This window comes from Oncorhynchus tshawytscha, linkage group LG33, assembly GCF_018296145.1.
Source record: "Oncorhynchus tshawytscha isolate Ot180627B linkage group LG33, Otsh_v2.0, whole genome shotgun sequence".
Taxonomy (NCBI): Eukaryota; Metazoa; Chordata; class Actinopteri; order Salmoniformes; family Salmonidae; genus Oncorhynchus; species Oncorhynchus tshawytscha.
The window spans coordinates 6,922,927-6,946,045 of NC_056461.1; the positions used below are offsets into that span (position 1 = coordinate 6,922,927).

General features: G+C 38.1%; 1 protein-coding gene across 2 annotated transcripts in view; it reads right to left on the minus strand.

Annotated features, from left to right (window-relative positions):
* LOC112231487 (corticotropin-releasing factor-binding protein-like) overlaps window positions 1-23,119 on the minus strand; it is a 31,435-nt gene that overhangs the window by 1,264 nt on the left and 7,052 nt on the right. Inside the window, exons 5-8 of one of the 2 annotated variants that reach the window (XM_042311365.1) lie at window positions 22,897-23,045; window positions 22,379-22,496; window positions 4,452-4,636; window positions 3,392-4,372 (exon numbers count right to left, since the gene is read on the minus strand). In XM_042311365.1, coding sequence (XP_042167299.1) covers window positions 4,482-4,636; window positions 22,379-22,496; window positions 22,897-23,045 — 422 coding nt within the window. In that variant the 3' untranslated portion in view covers window positions 3,392-4,372; window positions 4,452-4,481. Of the gene's footprint in view, window positions 1-3,391; window positions 4,373-4,451; window positions 4,637-22,378; window positions 22,497-22,896; window positions 23,046-23,119 lie in introns of those variants that run through there. The other variant, XM_042311366.1, reaches the window with a different exon arrangement.

Consider the following 23,119-nt stretch of genomic DNA (forward strand, 5'->3'; position numbering starts at 1 on the left):
CTTCAGGATATGGAATGACTTGGATACCAAAATATCACAGTGTTCTTTCTGGTTCTATTGAAGTAAACTCAACTAATCAAAATAGATTAACATGTACTTAACTATTGACTATTTTAAGAATGCTTAAATTCTGTGTAATCGGGAACTGGAGAGGGTTTTCTTGTTAGGTTGAGACATGTGACTGATGTTGACATCTTCCCTTCCTCTTCATAGTGACCCCCCAGACCCCCCACCCCCCCCACCCCCACCAGACCCCCAGCATCCTTCCCCTGACAGCCAACCCGGTTAGTTCTGCATAATTTTACTGATTTAAAAAATGAAAGGAATTATCATCTCCAATGAGTGCTTTCTCATGCGATTCAGTTTTATTACAAAAAAAATTGTTTGATACAAATAAATATAGATAACAGAAATGAACATGTATTTGACATCCTCCATTGAACACTCACCTCCCATCCACACTCCTGTAACCACACATATCGTCTCCCATCCACACTCCTGTAACCACACATATCGTCTCCCATCCACACTCCTGTAACCACACATATCGTCTCCCATCCACACTCCTGTAACCACACATATCGTCTCCCATCCACACTCCTGTAACCACACATATCGTCTCCCACCCACACTCCTGTAACCACACATATCGTCTCCCATCCACACTCCTGTAACCACACATATCGCCTCCCACCCACACTCCTGTAACCACACATATCGTCTCCCATCCACACTCCTGTAACCACACATATCGTCTCCCATCCACACTCCTGTAACCACACATATCGTCTCCCATCCACACTCCTGTAACCACACATATCGTCTCCCATCCACACTCCTGTAACCACACATATCGTCTCCCATCCACACTCCTGTAACCACACATATCGTCTCCCATCCACACTCCTGTAACCACACATATCGTCTCCCATCCACACTCCTGTAACCACACATATCACCTCCCATCCACACTCCTGTAACCACACATATCGTCTCCCATCCACACTCCTGTAACCACACATATCGCCTCCCATCCACACTCCTGTAACCACACATATCGTCTCCCATCCACACTCCTGTAACCACACATATCGTCTCCCATCCACACTCCTGTAACCACACATATCGTCTCCCATCCACACTCCTGTAACCACACATATCGCCTCCCATCCACACTCCTGTAACCACACATATCGTCTCCCATCCACACTCCTGTAACCACACATATCGTCTCCCATCCACACTCCTGTAACCACACATATCGCCTCCCATCCACACTCCTGTAACCACACATATCGCCTCCCATCCACACTCCTGTAACCACACATATCGCCTCCCATCCACACTCCTGTAACCACACATATCGCCTCCCATCCACACTCCTGTAACCACACATATCGTCTCCCATCCACACTCCTGTAACCACACATATCGTCTCCCATCCACACTCCTGTAACCACACATATCGCCTCCCATCCACACTCCTGTAACCACACATATCGTCTCCCATCCACACTCCTGTAACCACACATATCGTCTCCCATCCACACTCCTGTAACCACACATATCGTCTCCCATCCACACTCCTGTAACCACACATATCGTCTCCCATCCACACTCCTGTAACCACACATATCGCCTCCCATCCACACTCCTGTAACCACACATATCGTCTCCCATCCACACTCCTGTAACCACACATATCGCCTCCCATCCACACTCCTGTAACCACACATATCGTCTCCCATCCACACTCCTGTAACCACACATATCGTCTCCCATCCACACTCCTGTAACCACACATATCGTCTCCCATCCACACTCCTGTAACCACACATATCGTCTCCCATCCACACTCCTGTAACCACACATATCGTCTCCCATCCACACTCCTGTAACCACACATATCGTCTCCCATCCACACTCCTGTAACCACACATATCGCCTCCCATCCACACTCCTGTAACCACACATATCGCCTCCCATCCACACTCCTGTAACCACACATATCGTCTCCCATCCACACTCCTGTAACCACACATATCGCCTCCCATCCACACTCCTGTAACCACACATATCGCCTCCCATCCACACTCCTGTAACCACACATATCGCCTCCCATCCACACTCCTGTAACCACACATATCGTCTCCCATCCACACTCCTGTAACCACACATATCGTCTCCCATCCACACTCCTGTAACCACACATATCGTCTCCCATCCACACTCCTGTAACCACACATATCGCCTCCCATCCACACTCCTGTAACCACACATATCGTCTCCCATCCACACTCCTGTAACCACACATATCGTCTCCCATCCACACTCCTGTAACCACACATATCGTCTCCCATCCACACTCCTGTACCCACACATATCGTCTCCCATCCACACTCCTGTACCCACACATATCGTCTCCCATCCACACTCCTGTAACCACACATATCGTCTCCCATCCACACTCCTGTAACCACACATATCGTCTCCCATCCACACTCCTGTAACCACACATATCGTCTCCCATCCATACTCCTGTAACCACACATATCGTCTCCCATCCACACTCCTGTAACCACACATATCGTCTCCCATCCACACTCCTGTAACCACACATATCGTCTCCCATCCACACTCCTGTAACCACACATATCGTCTCCCATCCACACTCCTGTAACCACACATATCGCCTCCCATCCACACTCCTGTAACCACACATATCGTCTCCCATCCACACTCCTGTAACCACACATATCGCCTCCCATCCACACTCCTGTAACCACACATATCGCCTCCCATCCACACTCCTGTAACCACACATATCGCCTCCCATCCACACTCCTGTAACCACACATATCGCCTCCCATCCACACTCCTGTAACCACACATATCGCCTCCCATCCACACTCCTGTAACCACACATATCGCCTCCCATCCACACTCCTGTAACCACACATATCGTCTCCCATCCACACTCCTGTAACCACACATATCGTCTCCCATCCACACTCCTGTAACCACACATATCGCCTCCCATCCACACTCCTGTAACCACACATATCGTCTCCCATCCACACTCCTGTAACCACACATATCGTCTCCCATCCACACTCCTGTAACCACACATATCGTCTCCCATCCACACTCCTGTAACCACACATATCGTCTCCCATCCACACTCCTGTAACCACACATATCGCCTCCCATCCACACTCCTGTAACCACACATATCGTCTCGCAAAATAAATAGATAGAAACATTCCGTTTGTCAGAACCCTTTCTTGTAGAGAATGTGAACTAAAAATGCCCTGCTTAACACCCTCACTGGCCGTTTGTACAGTCATGTACTGCATATAATCACACAAGCTCAACAGAATAAAAAACAATATTAGAAACAAACACAAAATACCACTTTATTAGGCTTGAGCACCAGCCACAATTCATTGAACAGAAAGTGAGCAACAACACAAAAAAAAAAACGAATGAGGTACAAAATTAATAAATCTCTTTAAATTCAAAATGTAGTACAGAACAGAATTTTATGGCAACCTTCAGGCTTTTTTCTGTAATCAGTCTCATAGTAGATTTGGCAGCCGGTGATGCGTGGTCCCCATTAGCTAGGTGGTAGATAGACAACATGTTGGGAGATGGATAAAGAGACAGAGAGCTCAGACGGTGATGCGTGGTCCCCATTAGCTAGGTGGTAGATGGACAACATGTTGGGGGGGAGATGGATGAAGAGACAGAGAGCTCAGCCAGTGATGCGTGGTCCCCATTAGCTAGGTGGTAGATAGACAACATGTTGGGGGAGATGGATAAAGAGACAGAGAGCTCAGCCAGTGATGCGTGGTCCCCATTAGCTAGGTGGTAGATAGACAACATGTTGGGAGATGGATAAAGAGACAGAGAGCTCAGCCGGTGATGCGTGGTCCCCATTAGCTAGGTGGTAGATAGACAACATGTTGGGGGGGAGATGGATAAAGAGACAGAGAGCTCAGCCGGTGAAGCGTGGTCCCCATTAGCTAGGTGGTAGATAGACAACATGTTGGGGGGGAGATGGATAAAGAGACAGAGAGCTCAGCCAGTGATGCGTGGTCCCCATTAGCTAGGTGGTAGATGGACAACATGTTGGGGGAGATGGATGAAGAGACAGAGAGCTCAGCCAGTGATGCGTGGTCCCCATTAGCTAGGTGGTAGATAGACAACATGTTGGGGGGAGATGGATAAAGAGACAGAGAGCTCAGCCAGTGATGCGTGGTCCCCATTAGCTAGGTGGTAGATAGACAACATGTTGGGAGATGGATAAAGAGACAGAGAGCTCAGACGGTGATGCGTGGTCCCCATTAGCTAGGTGGTAGATAGACAACATGTTGGGAGATGGATAAAGAGACAGAGAGCTCAGCCAGTTATGCGTGGTCCCCATTAGCTAGGTGGTAGATAGACAACATGTTGGGGAGATGGATGAAGAGACAGAGAGCTCAGCCAGTGAAGCAGAAATCCTCCACACTGTTCACCTTGATCCTCTGCAGCTCCTGCCGGTCCAGCAGACGGTACTGGAACGCCACCCGGTTGACAAACCGACCGCTTGACACCATCCTAACCACCGTGTTATCGCAACCTATCTTCATCTGGGCTGTAGGACGAGGAAAAGGGAGGAAGGTAAAAACACTCAGACATTGTATTGCACACGGAAAGCAAAGCAACAACAACAAAAACGTTCCATTCAAAAATGGGTAATAAAGATATATTCTAGTTAGGATGGTGATGGTGGGGTTAATAAAGATATATTCTAGTTAGGATGGTGATGGTGGGGTTAATAAAGATATATTCTAGTTAGGATGGTGATGGTGGGGTTAATAAAGATATATTCTAGTTAGGATGGTGATGGTGGTTAAAGATATATTCTAGTTAGGATGGTGATGGTGGTTAATAAAGATATATTCTAGTTAGGATGGTGATGGTGGATATATTCTAGTTAGGATGGTGAAAGATATATTCTAGTTAGGATGGTGATGGTGGTTAATAAAGATATATTCTAGTTAGGATGGTGATGGTGTTAATAAAGATATATTCTAGTTAGGATGGTGATGGTGTGGTTAATAAAGATATATTCTAGTTAGGATGGTGATGGTGGAGTTAATAAAGATATATTCTAGTTAGGATGTGATGTTAATAAAGATATATTCTAGGTGATGGTGGGGTTAAGAAAGATATATTCTAGTTAGGATGGTGATGGTGGGTTAATAAAGATATATTCTAGTTAGGATGGTGATGGTGGGGTTAATAAAGATATATTCTAGTTAGGATGGTGATGGTGGGGTTAATAAAGATATATTCTAGTTAGGATGGTGATGGTGGTTAATAAAGATATATTCTAGTTAGGATGGTGATGGTGGAATTAATAAAGATATATTCTAGTTAGGATGGTGATGGTGATGGTGGTTGATAAAGATATATTCTAGTTAGGATGGTGATGGGGTTAATAAAGATATATTCTAGTTAGGATGTGATGGTGGGTTAATAAAGATATATTCTAGTTAGGATGTGATGGGGATTAATAAATATATATTCTAGTTAGGATGTGATAGTGTGGTTAATAAAGATATATTCTAGTTAGGATGGTGATGGTGGTGAATAAAGCTATATTCTAGTTAGGATGGTGATGGTGATGGTGGTGAATAAAGCTATATTCTAGTTGATGGTGATGGGGTTAATAAAGATATATTCTAGTTAGGATGGTGATGGTGGAGTTAATAAAGATATATTCTAGTTAGGATGGTGATGGTAGGTAATAAAGATATATTCTAGTTAGGATGGTGATGGGGATTAATAAAGATATATTCTAGTTAGGATGTGATAGTGTGGTTAATAAAGATATATTCTAGTTAGGATGATGATGGTGGGGTTAATAAAGATATATTCTAGTTAGGATGGTGATGGTGGGGTTAATAAAGATATATTCTAGTTAGGATGGTGATGGTGGTTAATAAAGATATATTCTAGTTAGGATGGTGATGGTGGAGTTAATAAAGATATATTCTAGTTAGGATGGTGATGGTGGTTAAAGATATATTCTAGTTAGGATGGTGAAGGTGGGTTAATAAAGATATATTCTAGTTGGGATGGTGATGGTGGGGTTAAGAAAGATATATTCTAGTTAGGATGGTGATGGTAGGGTTAATAAAGATATATTCTAGTTTAGATGGTGATGGTAGGGTTAATAAAGATATATTCTAGTTAGGATGGTGATGGTGGAGTTAATAAAGATATATTCTAGTTAGGATGGTGATGGTGGTTAAAGATATATTCTAGTTAGGATGGTGAAGGTGGAGTTAATAAAGATATATTCTAGTTAGGATGGTGATGGTGGTGAATAAAGCTATATTCTAGTTAGGATGGTGAAAGATAAAGATATATTCTAGTTGGGATGGTGATGGTGGTTAAAGATATATTCTAATTAGGATGGTGACGGGGTTAATAAAGATATATTCTAGTTAGGATGGTGATGGTGGAGTTAATAAAGATATATTGTAGTTAGGATGGTGATGGTGGAGTTAATAATAATCCCTCTAGTGGTGTGGGGGCTGTGCTTTGGCAAAGTGGGTGGGGTTATATCCTTCCTGTTTGGCCCTGTCTGGGGGTGTCCTTGGATGGGGCCACAGTGTCTCCTGACCCCTCCTGTCTCAGCCTCCAGTATTTATGCTGCAGTAGTTAATGTGTCGGGGGGATAGGGTCAGTTTGTTATATCTGGAGTACCTCTCCTGTCCTATTCGGTGTCCTGTGTGAATCTAAGTGTGCGTTCTCTAATTCTCTCTTTCTCTCTCTCTCTCTCTCGGAGGACCTGAGCCCTAGGACCATGCCCCAGGACTACCTGACATGATGACTCCTTGCTGTCCCCAGTCCACCTGGCCGTGCTGCTGCTCCAGTTTCAACTGTTCTGCCTTATTATTATTCGACCATGCTGGTCATTTATGAACATTTGAACATCTTGGCCATGTTCTGTTATAATCTCCACCCGGCACAGCCAGAAGAGGACTGGCCACCCCACATAGCCTGGTTCCTCTCTAGGTTTCTTCCTAGGTTTTGGCCTTTCTAGGGAGTTTTTCCTAGCCACCGTGCTTCTACACCTGCATTGCTTGCTGTTTGGGGTTTTAGGCTGGGTTTCTGTACAGCACTTTGAGATATCAGCTGATGTACGAAGGGCTATATAAATAAATTTGATTTGATTTGAATAAAGATATATTCTAGTTAGGATGGTGATGGTGGAGTTAATAAAGATATATTCTAGTTAGGATGGTGATGGTGGAGTTAATAAAGATATATTCTAGTTGGGATGATGATGGTGGTTAAAGATATATTCTAGTTAGGATGGTGACGGGGTTAATAAAGATATATTCTAGTTAGGATGGTGATGGTGGAGTTAATAAAGATATATTGTAGTTAGGATGGTGATGGTGGTTAAAGATATATTCTAGTTAGGATGGTGATGGGGGTTAATAAAGATATATTCTAGTTAGGATGGTGATGGTGGAGTTAATAAAGATATATTCTAGTTAGGATGTGATGGGGATTAATAAAGATATATTCTAGTTAGGATGGTTATGGTGGAGTTAATAAAGATATATTCTAGTTAGGATGGTGATGGTGGGGTGAATAAAGATATATTCTAGTTAGGATGGTGATGGTAGGTAATAAAGATATATTCTAGTTAGGATGGTGATGGTGGTTAATAAAGATATATTCTAGTTAGGATGGTGATGGTGGTTAATAAAGATATATTCTAGTTAGGATGGTGAGGGTGGTTAATAAAGATATATTCTAGTTAGGATGGTGATGGTGGAATTAATAAAGATATATTCTAGTTAGGATGGTGATGGAAGGTAATAAAGATATATTCTAGTTAGGATGGTGATGGTGGAATTAATAAAGATATATTCTAGTTAGGATGGTGATGGTGGTTAATAAAGATATATTCTAGTTAGGATGGTGATGGTGGTTAATAAAGATATATTCTAGTTAGGATGGTGATGGTGGTTAATAAAGATATATTCTAGTTAGGATGGTGATGGTAGGTAATAAAGATATATTCTAGTTAGGATGGTGATGGTAGGTAATAAAGATATATTCTAGTTAGGATGTGATGGGGATTAATAAATATATATTCTAGTTAGGATGTGATAGTGTGGTTAATAAAGATATATTCTAGTTAGGATGGTGATGGTGTGGTTAATAAAGATATATTCTAGTTAGGATGGTGATGGTGGTTAATAAAGATATATTCTAGTTAGGATGGTGATGGTGTGGTTAATAAAGATATATTCTAGTTAGGATGGTGATGGTGGAGTTAATAAAGATATATTCTAGTTAGGATGGTGATGGTGGGGTTAATAAAGATATATTCTAGTTAGGATGGTGATGGTGGTTAATAAAGATATATTCTAGTTAGGATGGTGATGGTGTGGTTAATACAGATATATTCTAGTTAGGATGGTGATGGTGGTTAATAAAGATATATTCTAGTTAGGATGGTGATGGTGTGGTTAATAAAGATATATTCTAGTTAGGATGGTGATGGTGGAGTTAATAAAGATATATTCTAGTTAGGATGGTGATGGTGGAGTTAATAAAGATATATTCTAGTTAGGATGGTGATGGTGGGGTTAAGAAAGATATATTCTAGTTAGGATGGTGATGGTAGGGTTAATAAAGATATATTCTAGTTTAGATGGTGATGGTGGGGTTAATAAAGATATATTCTAGTTAGGATGGTGATGGTGGGGTTAATAAAGATATATTCTAGTTAGGATGGTGATGGTGGTGAATAAAGCTATATTCTAGTTAGGATGGTGATGGTGGAATTAATAAAGCTATATTCTAGTTAGGATGGTGATGGTGATGGTGGTTGATAAAGCTATATTCTAGTTAGGATGTGATGGGGTTAAGAAAGATATATTCTAGTTAGGATGTGATGGGGATTAATAAATATATATTCTAGTTAGGATGTGATAGTGTGGTTAATAAAGATATATTCTAGTTAGGATGGTGATGGTGGTGAATAAAGCTATATTCTAGTTAGGATGGTGATGGTGATGGTGGTGAATAAAGCTATATTCTAGTTAGGATGTGATGGGGATTAATAAAGATATATTCTAGTTAGGATGGTGATGGTGGAGTTAATAAAGATATATTCTAGTTAGGATGGTGATGGTAGGTAATAAAGATATATTCTAGTTAGGATGTGATGGGGATTAATAAATATATATTCTAGTTAGGATGTGATAGTGTGGTTAATAAAGATATATTCTAGTTAGGATGATGATGGTGGGGTTAATAAAGATATATTTTAGTTAGGATGGTGATGGTGGGGTTAATAAAGATATATTCTAGTTAGGATGGTGATGGTGGTTAATAAAGATATATTCTAGTTAGGATGGTGATGGTGGAGTTAATAAAGATATATTCTAGTTAGGATGGTGATGGTGGTTAAAGATATATTCTAGTTAGGATGGTGAAGGTGGAGTTAATAAAGATATATTCTAGTTGGGATGGTGATGGTGGGGTTAAGAAAGATATATTCTAGTTAGGATGGTGATGGTAGGGTTAATAAAGATATATTCTAGTTTAGATGGTGATGGTAGGGTTAATAAAGATATATTCTAGTTAGGATGGTGATGGTGGAGTTAATAAAGATATATTCTAGTTAGGATGGTGATGGTGGTTAAAGATATATTCTAGTTAGGATGGTGAAGGTGGAGTTAATAAAGATATATTCTAGTTAGGATGGTGATGGTGGTGAATAAAGCTATATTCTAGTTAGGATGGTGAAGGTGGAGTTAATAAAGATATATTCTAGTTGGGATGGTGATGGTGGTTAAAGATATATTCTAATTAGGATGGTGACGGGGTTAATAAAGATATATTCTAGTTAGGATGGTGATGGTGGAGTTAATAAAGATATATTGTAGTTAGGATGGTGATGGTGGAGTTAATAATAATCCCTCTAGTGGTGTGGGGGCTGTGCTTTGGCAAAGTGGGTGGGGTTATATCCTTCCTGTTTGGCCCTGTCTGGGGGTGTCCTTGGATGGGGCCACAGTGTCTCCTGACCCTCCTGTCTCAGCCTCCAGTATTTATGCTGCAGTAGTTAATGTGTCGGGGGATAGGGTCAGTTTGTTATATCTGGAGTACCTCTCCTGTCCTATTCGGTGTCCTGTGTGAATCTAAGTGTGCGTTCTCTAATTCTCTCTCTTCTCTCTCTCTCTCTCGGAGGACCTGAGCCCTAGGACCATGCCCCAGGACTACCTGACATGATGACTCCTTGCTGTCCCCAGTCCACCTGGCCGTGCTGCTGCTCCAGTTTCAACTGTTCTGCCTTATTATTATTCGACCATGCTGGTCATTTATGAACATTTGAACATCTTGGCCATGTTCTGTTATAATCTCCACCCGGCACAGCCAGAAGAGGACTGGCCACCCCACATAGCCTGGTTCCTCTCTAGGTTTCTTCCTAGGTTTTGGCCTTTCTAGGGAGTTTTTCCTAGCCACCGTGCTTCTACACCTGCATTGCTTGCTGTTTGGGGTTTTAGGCTGGGTTTCTGTACAGCACTTTGAGATATCAGCTGATGTACGAAGGGCTATATAAATAAATTTGATTTGATTTGAATAAAGATATATTCTAGTTAGGATGGTGATGGTGGAGTTAATAAAGATATATTCTAGTTAGGATGGTGATGGTGGAGTTAATAAAGATATATTCTAGTTGGGATGATGATGGTGGTTAAAGATATATTCTAGTTAGGATGGTGACGGGGTTAATAAAGATATATTCTAGTTAGGATGGTGATGGTGGAGTTAATAAAGATATATTGTAGTTAGGATGGTGATGGTGGTTAAAGATATATTCTAGTTAGGATGGTGATGGGGGGGTTAATAAAGATATATTCTAGTTAGGATGGTGATGGTGGAGTTAATAAAGATATATTCTAGTTAGGATGTGATGGGGATTAATAAAGATATATTCTAGTTAGGATGGTTATGGTGGAGTTAATAAAGATATATTCTAGTTAGGATGGTGATGGTGGGGTGAATAAAGATATATTCTAGTTAGGATGGTGATGGTAGGTAATAAAGATATATTCTAGTTAGGATGGTGATGGTGGTTAATAAAGATATATTCTAGTTAGGATGGTGATGGTGGTTAATAAAGATATATTCTAGTTAGGATGGTGAGGGTGGTTAATAAAGATATATTCTAGTTAGGATGGTGATGGTGGAATTAATAAAGATATATTCTAGTTAGGATGGTGATGGAAGGTAATAAAGATATATTCTAGTTAGGATGGTGATGGTGGAATTAATAAAGATATATTCTAGTTAGGATGGTGATGGTGGTTAATAAAGATATATTCTAGTTAGGATGGTGATGGTGGTTAATAAAGATATATTCTAGTTAGGATGGTGATGGTGGTTAATAAAGATATATTCTAGTTAGGATGGTGATGGTAGGTAATAAAGATATATTCTAGTTAGGATGGTGATGGTAGGTAATAAAGATATATTCTAGTTAGGATGTGATGGGGATTAATAAATATATATTCTAGTTAGGATGTGATAGTGTGGTTAATAAAGATATATTCTAGTTAGGATGGTGATGGTGGGGTTAATAAAGATATATTCTAGTTAGGATGGTGATGGTGAGTTAATAAAGATATATTCTAGTTAGGATGGTGATGGTAGTTAATAAAGATATATTCTAGTTAGGATGGTGATGGTGGTTAATAAAGATATATTCTAGTTAGGATGGTGATGGTGGTGAAAGATATATTCTAGTTAGGATGGAGATGGTGGTTAATAAAGATATATTCTAGTTAGGATGGTGATGGTGTGGTTAATAAAGATATATTCTAGTTAGGATGGTGATGGTGGTTAATAAAGATATATTCTAGTTAGGATGGTGATGGTGTGGTTAATAAAGATATATTCTAGTTAGGATGGTGATGGTGGGTAATAAAGATATATTCTAGTTAGGATGGTGATGGTGGTTAAAGATATATTCTAGTTAGGATGGTGATGGTGGTTAATAAAGATATATTCTAGTTAGGATGGTGATGGTGATGGTGGTTAATAAAGATATATTCTAGTTAGGATGTGATGGGGTTAATAAAGATATATTCTAGTTAGGATGTGATGGTGGGGATTAATAAAGATATATTCTAGTTAGGATGGTGATAGTGGGTTAATAAAGATATATTCTAGTTAGGATGGTGATGGTGGTTAATAAAGATATATTCTAGTTAGGATGGTGATGGTGGTGTTAATAAAGATATATTCTAGTTAGGATGTGATGGGGATTAATAAAGATATATTCTAGTTAGGATGGTGATGGTGGAGTTAATAAAGATATATTCTAGTTAGGATGGTGATGGTGGTTAATAAAGATATATTCTAGTTAGGATGTGATGGGGATTAATAAATATATATTCTAGTTAGGATGTGATAGTGTGGTTAATAAAGATATATTCTAGTTAGGATGATGATGGTGGGGTTAATAAAGATATATTTAGTTAGGATGGTGATGGTGGGGTTAATAAAGATATATTCTAGTTAGGATGGTGATGGTGGTTAATAAAGATATATTCTAGTTAGGATGGTGATGGTGTGGTTAATAAAGATATATTCTAGTTAGGATGGTGATGGTGGAGTTAATAAAGATATATTCTAGTTAGGATGGTGATGGTGGAGTTAATAAAGATATATTCTAGTTAGGATGGTGATGGTGGGGTTAAGAAAGATATATTCTAGTTAGGATGGTGATGGTAGGGTTAATAAAGATATATTCTAGTTTAGATGGTGATGGTGGGGTTAATAAAGATATATTCTAGTTAGGATGGTGATGGTGGGGTTAATAAAGATATATTCTAGTTAGGATGGTGATGGTGGTTAAAGATATATTCTAGTTAGGATGGTGAAGGTGGAGTTAATAAAGATATATTCTAGTTAGGATGGTGATGGTGGTGAATAAAGCTATATTCTAGTTAGGATGGTGAAGGTGGAGTTAATAAAGATATATTCTAGTTGGGATGGTGATGGTGGTTAAAGATATATTCTAATTAGGATGGTGACGGGGTTAATAAAGATATATTGTAGTTAGGATGGTGATGGTGGAGTTAATAATAATCCCTCTAGTGGTGTGGGGGCTGTGCTTTGGCAAAGTGGGTGGGGTTATATCCTTCCTGTTTGGCCCTGTCTGGGGGTGTCCTTGGATGGGGCCACAGTGTCTCCTGACCCCTCCTGTCTCAGCCTCCAGTATTTATGCTGCAGTAGTTAATGTGTCGGGGGATAGGGTCAGTTTGTTATATCTGGAGTACCTCTCCTGTCCTATTCGGTGTCCTGTGTGAATCTAAGTGTGCGTTCTCTAATTCTCTCTTTCTCTCTCCCTCTCTCTCGGAGGACCTGAGCACTAGGACCATGCCCCAGGACTACCTGACATGATGACTCCTTGCTGTCCCCAGTCCACCTGGCCGTGCTGCTGCTCCAGTTTCAACTGTTCTGCCTTATTATTATTATTCGACCATGCTGGTCATTTATGAACATTTGAACATCTTGGCCATGTTCTGTTATAATCTCCACCCGGCACAGCCAGAAGAGGACTGGCCACCCCACATAGCCTGGTTCCTCTCTAGGTTTCTTCCTAGGTTTTGGCCTTTCTAGGGAGTTTTTCCTAGCCACCGTGCTTCTACACCTGCATTGCTTGCTGTTTGGGGTTTTAGGCTGGGTTTCTGTACAGCACTTTGAGATATCAGCTGATGTACGAAGGGCTATATAAATAAATTTGATTTGATTTGAATAAAGATATATTCTAGTTAGGATGGTGATGGTGGAGTTAATAAAGATATATTCTAGTTAGGATGGTGATGGTGGAGTTAATAAAGATATATTCTAGTTGGGATGATGATGGTGGTTAAAGATATATTCTAGTTAGGATGGTGACGGGGTTAATAAAGATATATTCTAGTTAGGATGGTGATGGTGGAGTTAATAAAGATATATTGTAGTTAGGATGGTGATGGTGGTTAAAGATATATTCTAGTTAGGATGGTGATGGGGGTTAATAAAGATATATTCTAGTTAGGATGGTGATGGTGGAGTTAATAAAGATATATTCTAGTTAGGATGTGATGGGGATTAATAAAGATATATTCTAGTTAGGATGGTTATGGTGGAGTTAATAAAGATATATTCTAGTTAGGATGGTGATGGTGGGGTGAATAAAGATATATTCTAGTTAGGATGGTGATGGTAGGTAATAAAGATATATTCTAGTTAGGATGGTGATGGTGGTTAATAAAGATATATTCTAGTTAGGATGGTGATGGTGGTTAATAAAGATATATTCTAGTTAGGATGGTGAGGGTGGTTAATAAAGATATATTCTAGTTAGGATGGTGATGGTGGAATTAATAAAGATATATTCTAGTTAGGATGGTGATGGAAGGTAATAAAGATATATTCTAGTTAGGATGGTGATGGTGGAATTAATAAAGATATATTCTAGTTAGGATGGTGATGGTGGTTAATAAAGATATATTCTAGTTAGGATGGTGATGGTGGTTAATAAAGATATATTCTAGTTAGGATGGTGATGGTGGTTAATAAAGATATATTCTAGTTAGGATGGTGATGGTAGGTAATAAAGATATATTCTAGTTAGGATGGTGATGGTAGGTAATAAAGATATATTCTAGTTAGGATGTGATGGGGATTAATAAATATATATTCTAGTTAGGATGTGATAGTGTGGTTAATAAAGATATATTCTAGTTAGGATGATGATGGTGGGGTTAATAAAGATATATTCTAGTTAGGATGGTGATGGTGGAGTTAATAAAGATGTATTCTAGTTAGGATGGTGATGGTAGAGTTAATAAAGATATATTCTAGTTAGGATGGTGATGGTGGTTAATAAAGATATATTCTAGTTGGGATGGTGATGGTGGTTAAAGATATATTCTAGTTAGGATGGTGATGGTAGGGTTAATAAAGATATATTCTAGTTAGGATGGTGATGGTGGTTGATAAAGATATATTCTAGTTAGGATGGTGATGGTAGGTAATAAAGATATATTCTAGTTAGGATGTGATGGGGATTAATAAATATATATTCTAGTTAGGATGTGATAGTGTGGTTAATAAAGATATATTCTAGTTAGGATGGTGATGGTTGGGTTAATAAAGATATATTCTAGTTAGGATGGTGATGGTGGTTAAAGATATATTCTAGTTAGGATGGTGATGATGGGGTTAATAAAGATATATTCTAGTTAGGATGGTGATGGTGGAGTTAATAAAGATATATTCTAGTTGGGATGGTGATGGTGGTTAAAGATATATTCTAGTTAGGATGGTGACGGGGTTAATAAAGATATATTCTAGTTAGGATGGTGATGATGGGGTTAATAAAGATATATTCTAGTTAGGATGGTGATGGTGATTAATAGAGATATATTCTAGTTAGGATGTGATGGTGGGGTTAATAAAGATATATTCTAGTTAGGATGGTGATGGTGATTAATAAAGATATATTCTAGTTAGGATGGTGATGGTGGGGTTAATAAAGATATATTCTAGTTAGGATGTGATGGTAGGGTTAATAAAGATACATTCTAGTTAGGATGTGATGGTGGTTGATAAAGATATATTCTAGTTAGGATGATGATGGTGGGGTTAATAAAGATATATTTTAGTTAGGATGGTGATGGTGGGGTTAATAAAGATATATTCTAGTTAGGATGGTGATGGTGGTTAATAAAGATATATTCTAGTTAGGATGGTGATGGTGGAGTTAATAAAGATATATTCTAGTTAGGATGGTGATGGTGGTTAAAGATATATTCTAGTTAGGATGGTGAAGGTGGAGTTAATAAAGATATATTCTAGTTGGGATGGTGATGGTGGGGTTAATAAAGATATATTCTAGTTAGGATGGTGATGGTAGGGTTAATAAAGATATATTCTAGTTTAGATGGTGATGGTAGGGTTAATAAAGATATATTCTAGTTAGGATGGTGATGGTGGAGTTAATAAAGATATATTCTAGTTAGGATGGTGATGGTGGTTAAAGATATATTCTAGTTAGGATGGTGATGGTGGAGTTAATAAAGATATATTCTAGTTAGGATGGTGATGGTGGTTAATAAAGATATATTCTAGTTAGGATGGTGATGGTGGAGTTAATAAAGATATATTCTAGTTGGGATGGTGATGGTGGTAAAGATATATTCTAATTAGGATGGTGATGGGGTTAATAAAGATATATTCTAGTTAGGATGGTGATGGTGGAGTTAATAAAGATATATTCTAGTTAGGATGGTGATGGTGGGTTAATAAAGATATATTCTAGTGGTTAGGCTGTGCTTTGGCAAAGTGGGTGGGGTTATATCCTTCCTGTTTGGCCATGTCTGGGGTGTCCTTGGATGGGGCCACAGTGTCTCCTGACCCCTCCTGTCTCAGCCTCCAGATTTATGCTGCAGTAGTTAATGGATGGGGATGGTCAGTTTGTTATATAAAGATATCTCCTGTCCTATTTAGTGTCCTGGTGATCTAAGTGTGCGTTAATAATTCTCTATATTCTAGTTAGGAGGACCTGATGGTGGACCATGCCCCAGGAACCTGACATGATGACTCTGCTGTCCCCAGTCCACCTGGTGATGCTGTCCAGTTTCAACTGTTCTGCCTTATATATTCTACCATGCTGGTCATTTATGAACATTTGAACAGCCATGTTCTATTATAGTTCCAGGCACAGGTGAAGAGGACTGGCCACCCCACAAAGCCTGGTTCCTCTCTAGGTTTCTTCCTAGGTTTTGGCCTTTCTAGGGAGTTTTTCCTAGCCACCGTGCTTCTACACCTGCATTGCTTGCTGTTTGGGGTTTTAGGCTGGGTTTCTGTACAGCACTTAAAGATATCATTCTGATGTACGAAGGCTATATAAATAAATTTGATTTGATTTGAATAAAGATATATTCTAGTTAGGATGGTGATGGTGGAGTTAATAAAGATATATTCTAGTTAGGATGGTGATGGTGGAGTTAATAAAGATATATTCTAGTTAGGATGATGATGGTGGTTAAAGATATATTCTAGTTAGGATGGTGATGGTTGGGTTAATAAAGATATATTCTAGTTAGGATGGTGATGGTGGGTTAATAAAGATATATTCTAGTTAGGATGGTGATGGTAGGTTAAAGATATATTCTAGTTAGGATGGTGATGGGGGGTAATAAAGATATATTCTAGTTAGGATGGTGATGGTGGAGTTAATAAAGATATATTCTAGTTAGGATGTGATGGGGTTAATAAAGATATATTCTAGTTAGGATGGTTATGGTGGAGTTAATAAAGATATATTCTAGTTAGGATGGTGATGGTGGGGTGAATAAAGATATATTCTAGTTAGGATGGTGATGGTAGGTAATAAAGATATATTCTAGTTAGGATGGTGATGGTGGTTAATAAAGATATATTCTAGTTAGGATGGTGATGGTGGTTAATAAAGATATATTCTAGTTAGGATGGTGATGGTGGTTAATAAAGATATATTCTAGTTAGGATGGTGATGGTGGAATTAATAAAGATATATTCTAGTTAGGATGGTGATGGAAGGTAATAAAGATATATTCTAGTTAGGATGGTGATGGTGGAATTAATAAAGATATATTCTAGTTAGGATGGTGATGGTGGTTAATAAAGATATATTCTAGTTAGGATGGTGATGGTGGTTAATAAAGATATATTCTAGTTAGGATGGTGATGGTGGTTAATAAAGATATATTCTAGTTAGGATGGTGATGGTAGGTAATAAAGATATATTCTAGTTAGGATGGTGATGGTAGGTAATAAAGATATATTCTAGTTAGGATGTGATGGGGATTAATAAATATATATTCTAGTTAGGATGTGATAGTGTGGTTAATAAAGATATATTCTAGTTAGGATGATGATGGTGGGGTTAATAAAGATATATTCTAGTTAGGATGGTGATGGTGGAGTTAATAAAGATGTATTCTAGTTAGGATGGTGATGGTAGAGTTAATAAAGATATATTCTAGTTAGGATGGTGATGGTGGAGTTAATAAAGATATATTCTAGTTGGGATGGTGATGGTGGTTAAAGATATATTCTAGTTAGGATGGTGATGGTAGGGTTAATAAAGATATATTCTAGTTAGGATGGTGATGGTGGTTGATAAAGATATATTCTAGTTAGGATGGTGATGGTAGGTAATAAAGATATATTCTAGTTAGGATGTGATGGGGATTAATAAATATATATTCTAGTTAGGATGTGATAGTGTGGTTAATAAAGATATATTCTAGTTAGGATGGTGATGGTTGGGTTAATAAAGATATATTCTAGTTAGGATGGTGATGGTGGTTAAAGATATATTCTAGTTAGGATGGTGATGGTGGGGTTAATAAAGATATATTCTAGTAGGGATGGTGATGGTTGGGTTAATAAAGATATATTCTAGTTGGGATGGTGATGGTGGTTAAAGATATATTCTAGTTAGGATGGTGATGGTGGGGTTAATAAAGATATATTCTAGTTAGGATGGTGATGATGGGGTTAATAAAGATATATTCTAGTTAGGATGGTGATGGTGATTAATAAAGATATATTCTAGTTAGGATGTGATGGTGGGGTTAATAAAGATATATTCTAGTTAGGATGGTGATGGTGATTAATAAAGATATATTCTAGTTAGGATGGTGATGGTGGGGTTAATAAAGATATATTCTAGTTAGGATGTGATGGTAGGGTTAATAAAGATATATTCTAGTTAGGATGTGATGGTGGTTGATAAAGATATATTCTAGTTAGGATGGTGATGGTGGGGTTAATAAAGATATATTCTAGTTAGGATGTGATGGTGGTTGATAAAGATATATTCTAGTTAGGATGGTGATGGTGGGGTTAATAAAGATATATTCTAGTTAGGATGGTGATGGTGGTTAAATATATATTCTAGTTAGGATGGTGATGATGGTTAATAAAGATATATTCTAGTTAGGATGGTGATTGTGATGGTGTGGTTAATAAAGATATATTCTAGTTAGGATGGTGATGGTGGAGTTAATAAAGATATATTCTAGTTAGGATGGTGATGGTTGGGTTAATAAAGATATTCTAGTTAGGATGGTGATGGTGGGGTTAATAAAGATATATTCTAGTTAGGATGGTGATGGTGGTTAATAAAGATATATTCTAGTTAGGATGGTGATGGTGGGGTTAATAAAGATATATTCTAGTTTGGATGGTGATGGTGGTTAATAAAGATATATTCTAGTTTGGATGGTGATGATGGTTAATAAAGATATATTCTAGTTAGGATGGTGATGGTGGTTAATAAAGATATATTCTAGTTAGGATGGTGATGGTGGAATTAATAAAGATATTTTCTAGTTAGGATGGTGATGGTGGGTTAATAAAGATATATTCTAGTTGGGATGGTGATGGTGGTTAATAAAGATATATTCTAGTTAGGATGGTGATGGTTGGGTTAATAAAGATATATTCTAGTTAGGATGGTGATGGTAGGTTAATAAAGATATATTCTAGTTAGGATGGTGATGGTGATTAATAAAGATATATTCTAGTTAGGATGTGATGGTGGGGTTAATAAAGATATATTCTAGTTAGGATGGTGATGGTGGTTAATAAAGATATATTCTAGTTAGGATGGTGATGGTGGGGTTAATAAAGATATATTCTAGTTAGGATGGTGATGGTGGGTTAATAAAGATATATTCTAGTTAGGATGTGATGGTGGTTGATAAAGATATATTCTAGTTAGGATGGTGATGGTGGGGTTAATAAAGATATATTCTAGTTAGGATGGTGATGGTGGTTAAAGATATATTCTAGTTAGGATGGTGATGGTAGGGTTAATAAAGATATATTCTAGTTAGGATGGTGATGGTGGTTAATAAAGATATATTCTAGTTGGATGGTGATGATGGTTAATAAAGATATATTCTAGTTAGGATGGTGATTGTGATGGTGGGTTAATAAAGATATATTCTAGTTAGGATGGTGATAGTGGAGTTAATAAAGATATATTCTAGTTAGGATGGTGATGGTTGGGTTAATAAAGATATATTCTAGTTAGGATGGTGATGGTGGGGTTAATAAAGATATATTCTAGTTAGGATGGTGATGGTGGTTAATAAAGATATATTCTAGTTAGGATGGTGATGGTGGGGTTAATAAAGATATATTCTAGTTTGGATGGTGATGGTGGTTAATAAAGATATATTCTAGTTTGGATGGTGATGATGGTTAATAAAGATATATTCTAGTTAGGATGGTGATGGTGGTTAAAGATATATTCTAGTTAGGATGGTGATGATGGGGTTAATAAAGATATATTCTAGTTAGGATGGTGATGGTGGAGTTAATAAAGATATATTCTAGTTGGGATGGTGATGGTGGTTAAAGATATATTCTAGTTAGGATGGTGACGGGGTTAATAAAGATATATTCTAGTTAGGATGGTGATGATGGGGTTAATAAAGATATATTCTAGTTAGGATGGTGATGGTGATTAATAGAGATATATTCTAGTTAGGATGTGATGGTGGGGTTAATAAAGATATATTCTAGTTAGGATGGTGATGGTGATTAATAAAGATATATTCTAGTTAGGATGGTGATGGTGGGGTTAATAAAGATATATTCTAGTTAGGATGTGATGGTAGGGTTAATAAAGATATATTCTAGTTAGGATGTGATGGTGGTTGATAAAGATATATTCTAGTTAGGATGGTGATGGTGGGGTTAATAAAGATATATTCTAGTTAGGATGGTGATGGTGGTTAAATATATATTCTAGTTAGGATGGTGATGGTAGGGTTAATAAAGATATATTCTAGTTAGGATGGTGATGGTGGTTAATAAAGATATATTCTAGTTTGGATGGTGATGATGGTTAATAAAGATATATTCTAGTTAGGATGGTGATTGTGATGGTGTGGTTAATAAAGATATATTCTAGTTAGGATGGTGATGGTGGAGTTAATAAAGATATATTCTAGTTAGGATGGTGATGGTTGGGTTAATAAAGATATTCTAGTTAGGATGGTGATGGTGGGGTTAATAAAGATATATTCTAGTTAGGATGGTGATGGTGGTTAATAAAGATATATTCTAGTTAGGATGGTGATGGTGGGGTTAATAAAGATATATTCTAGTTTGGATGGTGATGGTGGTTAATAAAGATATATTCTAGTTTGGATGGTGATGATGGTTAATAAAGATATATTCTAGTTAGGATGGTGATGGTGGTTAATAAAGATATATTCTAGTTAGGATGGTGATGGTGGAATTAATAAAGATATTTTCTAGTTAGGATGGTGATGGTGATGGTGATGGTGGAGTTAATAAATATATATTCTAGTTAGGATGGTGATGGTAGGTAATAAAGATATATTCTAGTTAGGATGGTGAAGGTAGGGTTAATAAAGATATATTCTAGTTAGGATGGTGATGGTGGTTAATAAAGATATATTCTAGTTAGGATGGTGAAGTTAATAAAGATATATTCTAGGTAGGATGGTGATGGTGGGGTTAATAAAGATATATTCTATTTAGGATGGTGATGATGGGGTTAATAAAGATATATTCTAGTTAGGATGGTGATGGTGGTTAATAAAGATATATTCTAGTTAGGATGTGATGGTGGTTAATAAAGATATATTCTAGTTAGGATGGTGATGGTGTGGTTAATAAAGATATATTCTAGTTAGGATGGTGATGGTAGATAATAAAGATATATTCTAGTTAGGATGGTGATGGTGGTGAATAAAGATATATTCTAGTTAGGATGGTGATGGTGGGGTTAATAAAGATATATTCTAGTTAGGATGGTGATGGTGGAATTAATAAAGATATATTCTAGTTAGGATGGTGATGGTGGGTAATAAAGATATATTCTAGTTAGGATGGTGATGGGGTTAATAAAGATATTTCTAGTTAGGATGGTGATGATGGTTAATAAAGATATATTGTAGTTAGGATGGTGATGGTTGGGTTAATAAAGATGTATTGTAGTTAGGATGGTGATGGTTGGGTTAATAAAGATATATTGTAGTTAGGATGGTGATGGTTGGGTTAATAAAGATATATTGTAGTTAGGATGGTGATGGTTGGGTTAATAAAGATATATTGTAGTTAGGATGGTTATGGTTGGGTTAATAAAGATATATTGTAGTTAGGATGGTGATGGTTGGGTTAATAAAGATATATTGTAGTTACGATGGTGATGGTTGGGTTAATAAAGATATATTGTAGTTAGGATGGTGATGGTGTTGGTGCCGCTCACCGGGACCGTTAAATTTGTAGCAAAGGTCAGCTACAGGGAACATTTTAGACGGGTCCATCCCGTTCCCTCCCAGCAGCTCCACAAAGTCCCCTGCTCCCGCACATCCTGGGATGGACCTCTGTTGAGAAAGACTCAATGGATTCACAGGTATGTTTAACTTCCCTCCCTCCCTTTCTTTATTTCTTCCTTCCATCTTTATTTCTTTCCTTCTACCCCCTCACACTCATCTCCACTGACTCCAAGCATCCACTCATCATCACTGGGAGCTAACACAGGTCTCTAGGTCTTTGGCAGGCTAGTTCACTAAACCACTTCCTGCCAGAAGCCAGAATCGCTGATGTTTTTTCTATTCTTCCCCTCTAATCAGGATTTTCGATTCAGACCTCTGACACATGGTGAGTGGAATCTCTGTCTAATTAGTGAGTGACATTAATCAACCAAAACATTTCCCAGGGCGAAAAGAAAATCAGCAGTGCTTCGGACCTCTAGGCTCAGATGTTTCCCTGCTCAGGGCTCACCTTGATGGGGAAGTCGTTGAGGTGTCCCAGGCTGAGCTCAGCAATCTTGATCTCTACAGGGTAGATGATGGAGAAGCTGCAGTTCCTGTGCTGCTGGGGTATCACCATGGTGAAGCTGCCCTCTGGTGTCTGGGAGATGATATTACAGGCTGTAGGGGGCGAGGTGGGGGGCGGCGGGGGAGGCATGAGAAAGGAAAGGGGATAACTTGTCAGTTGCACAACT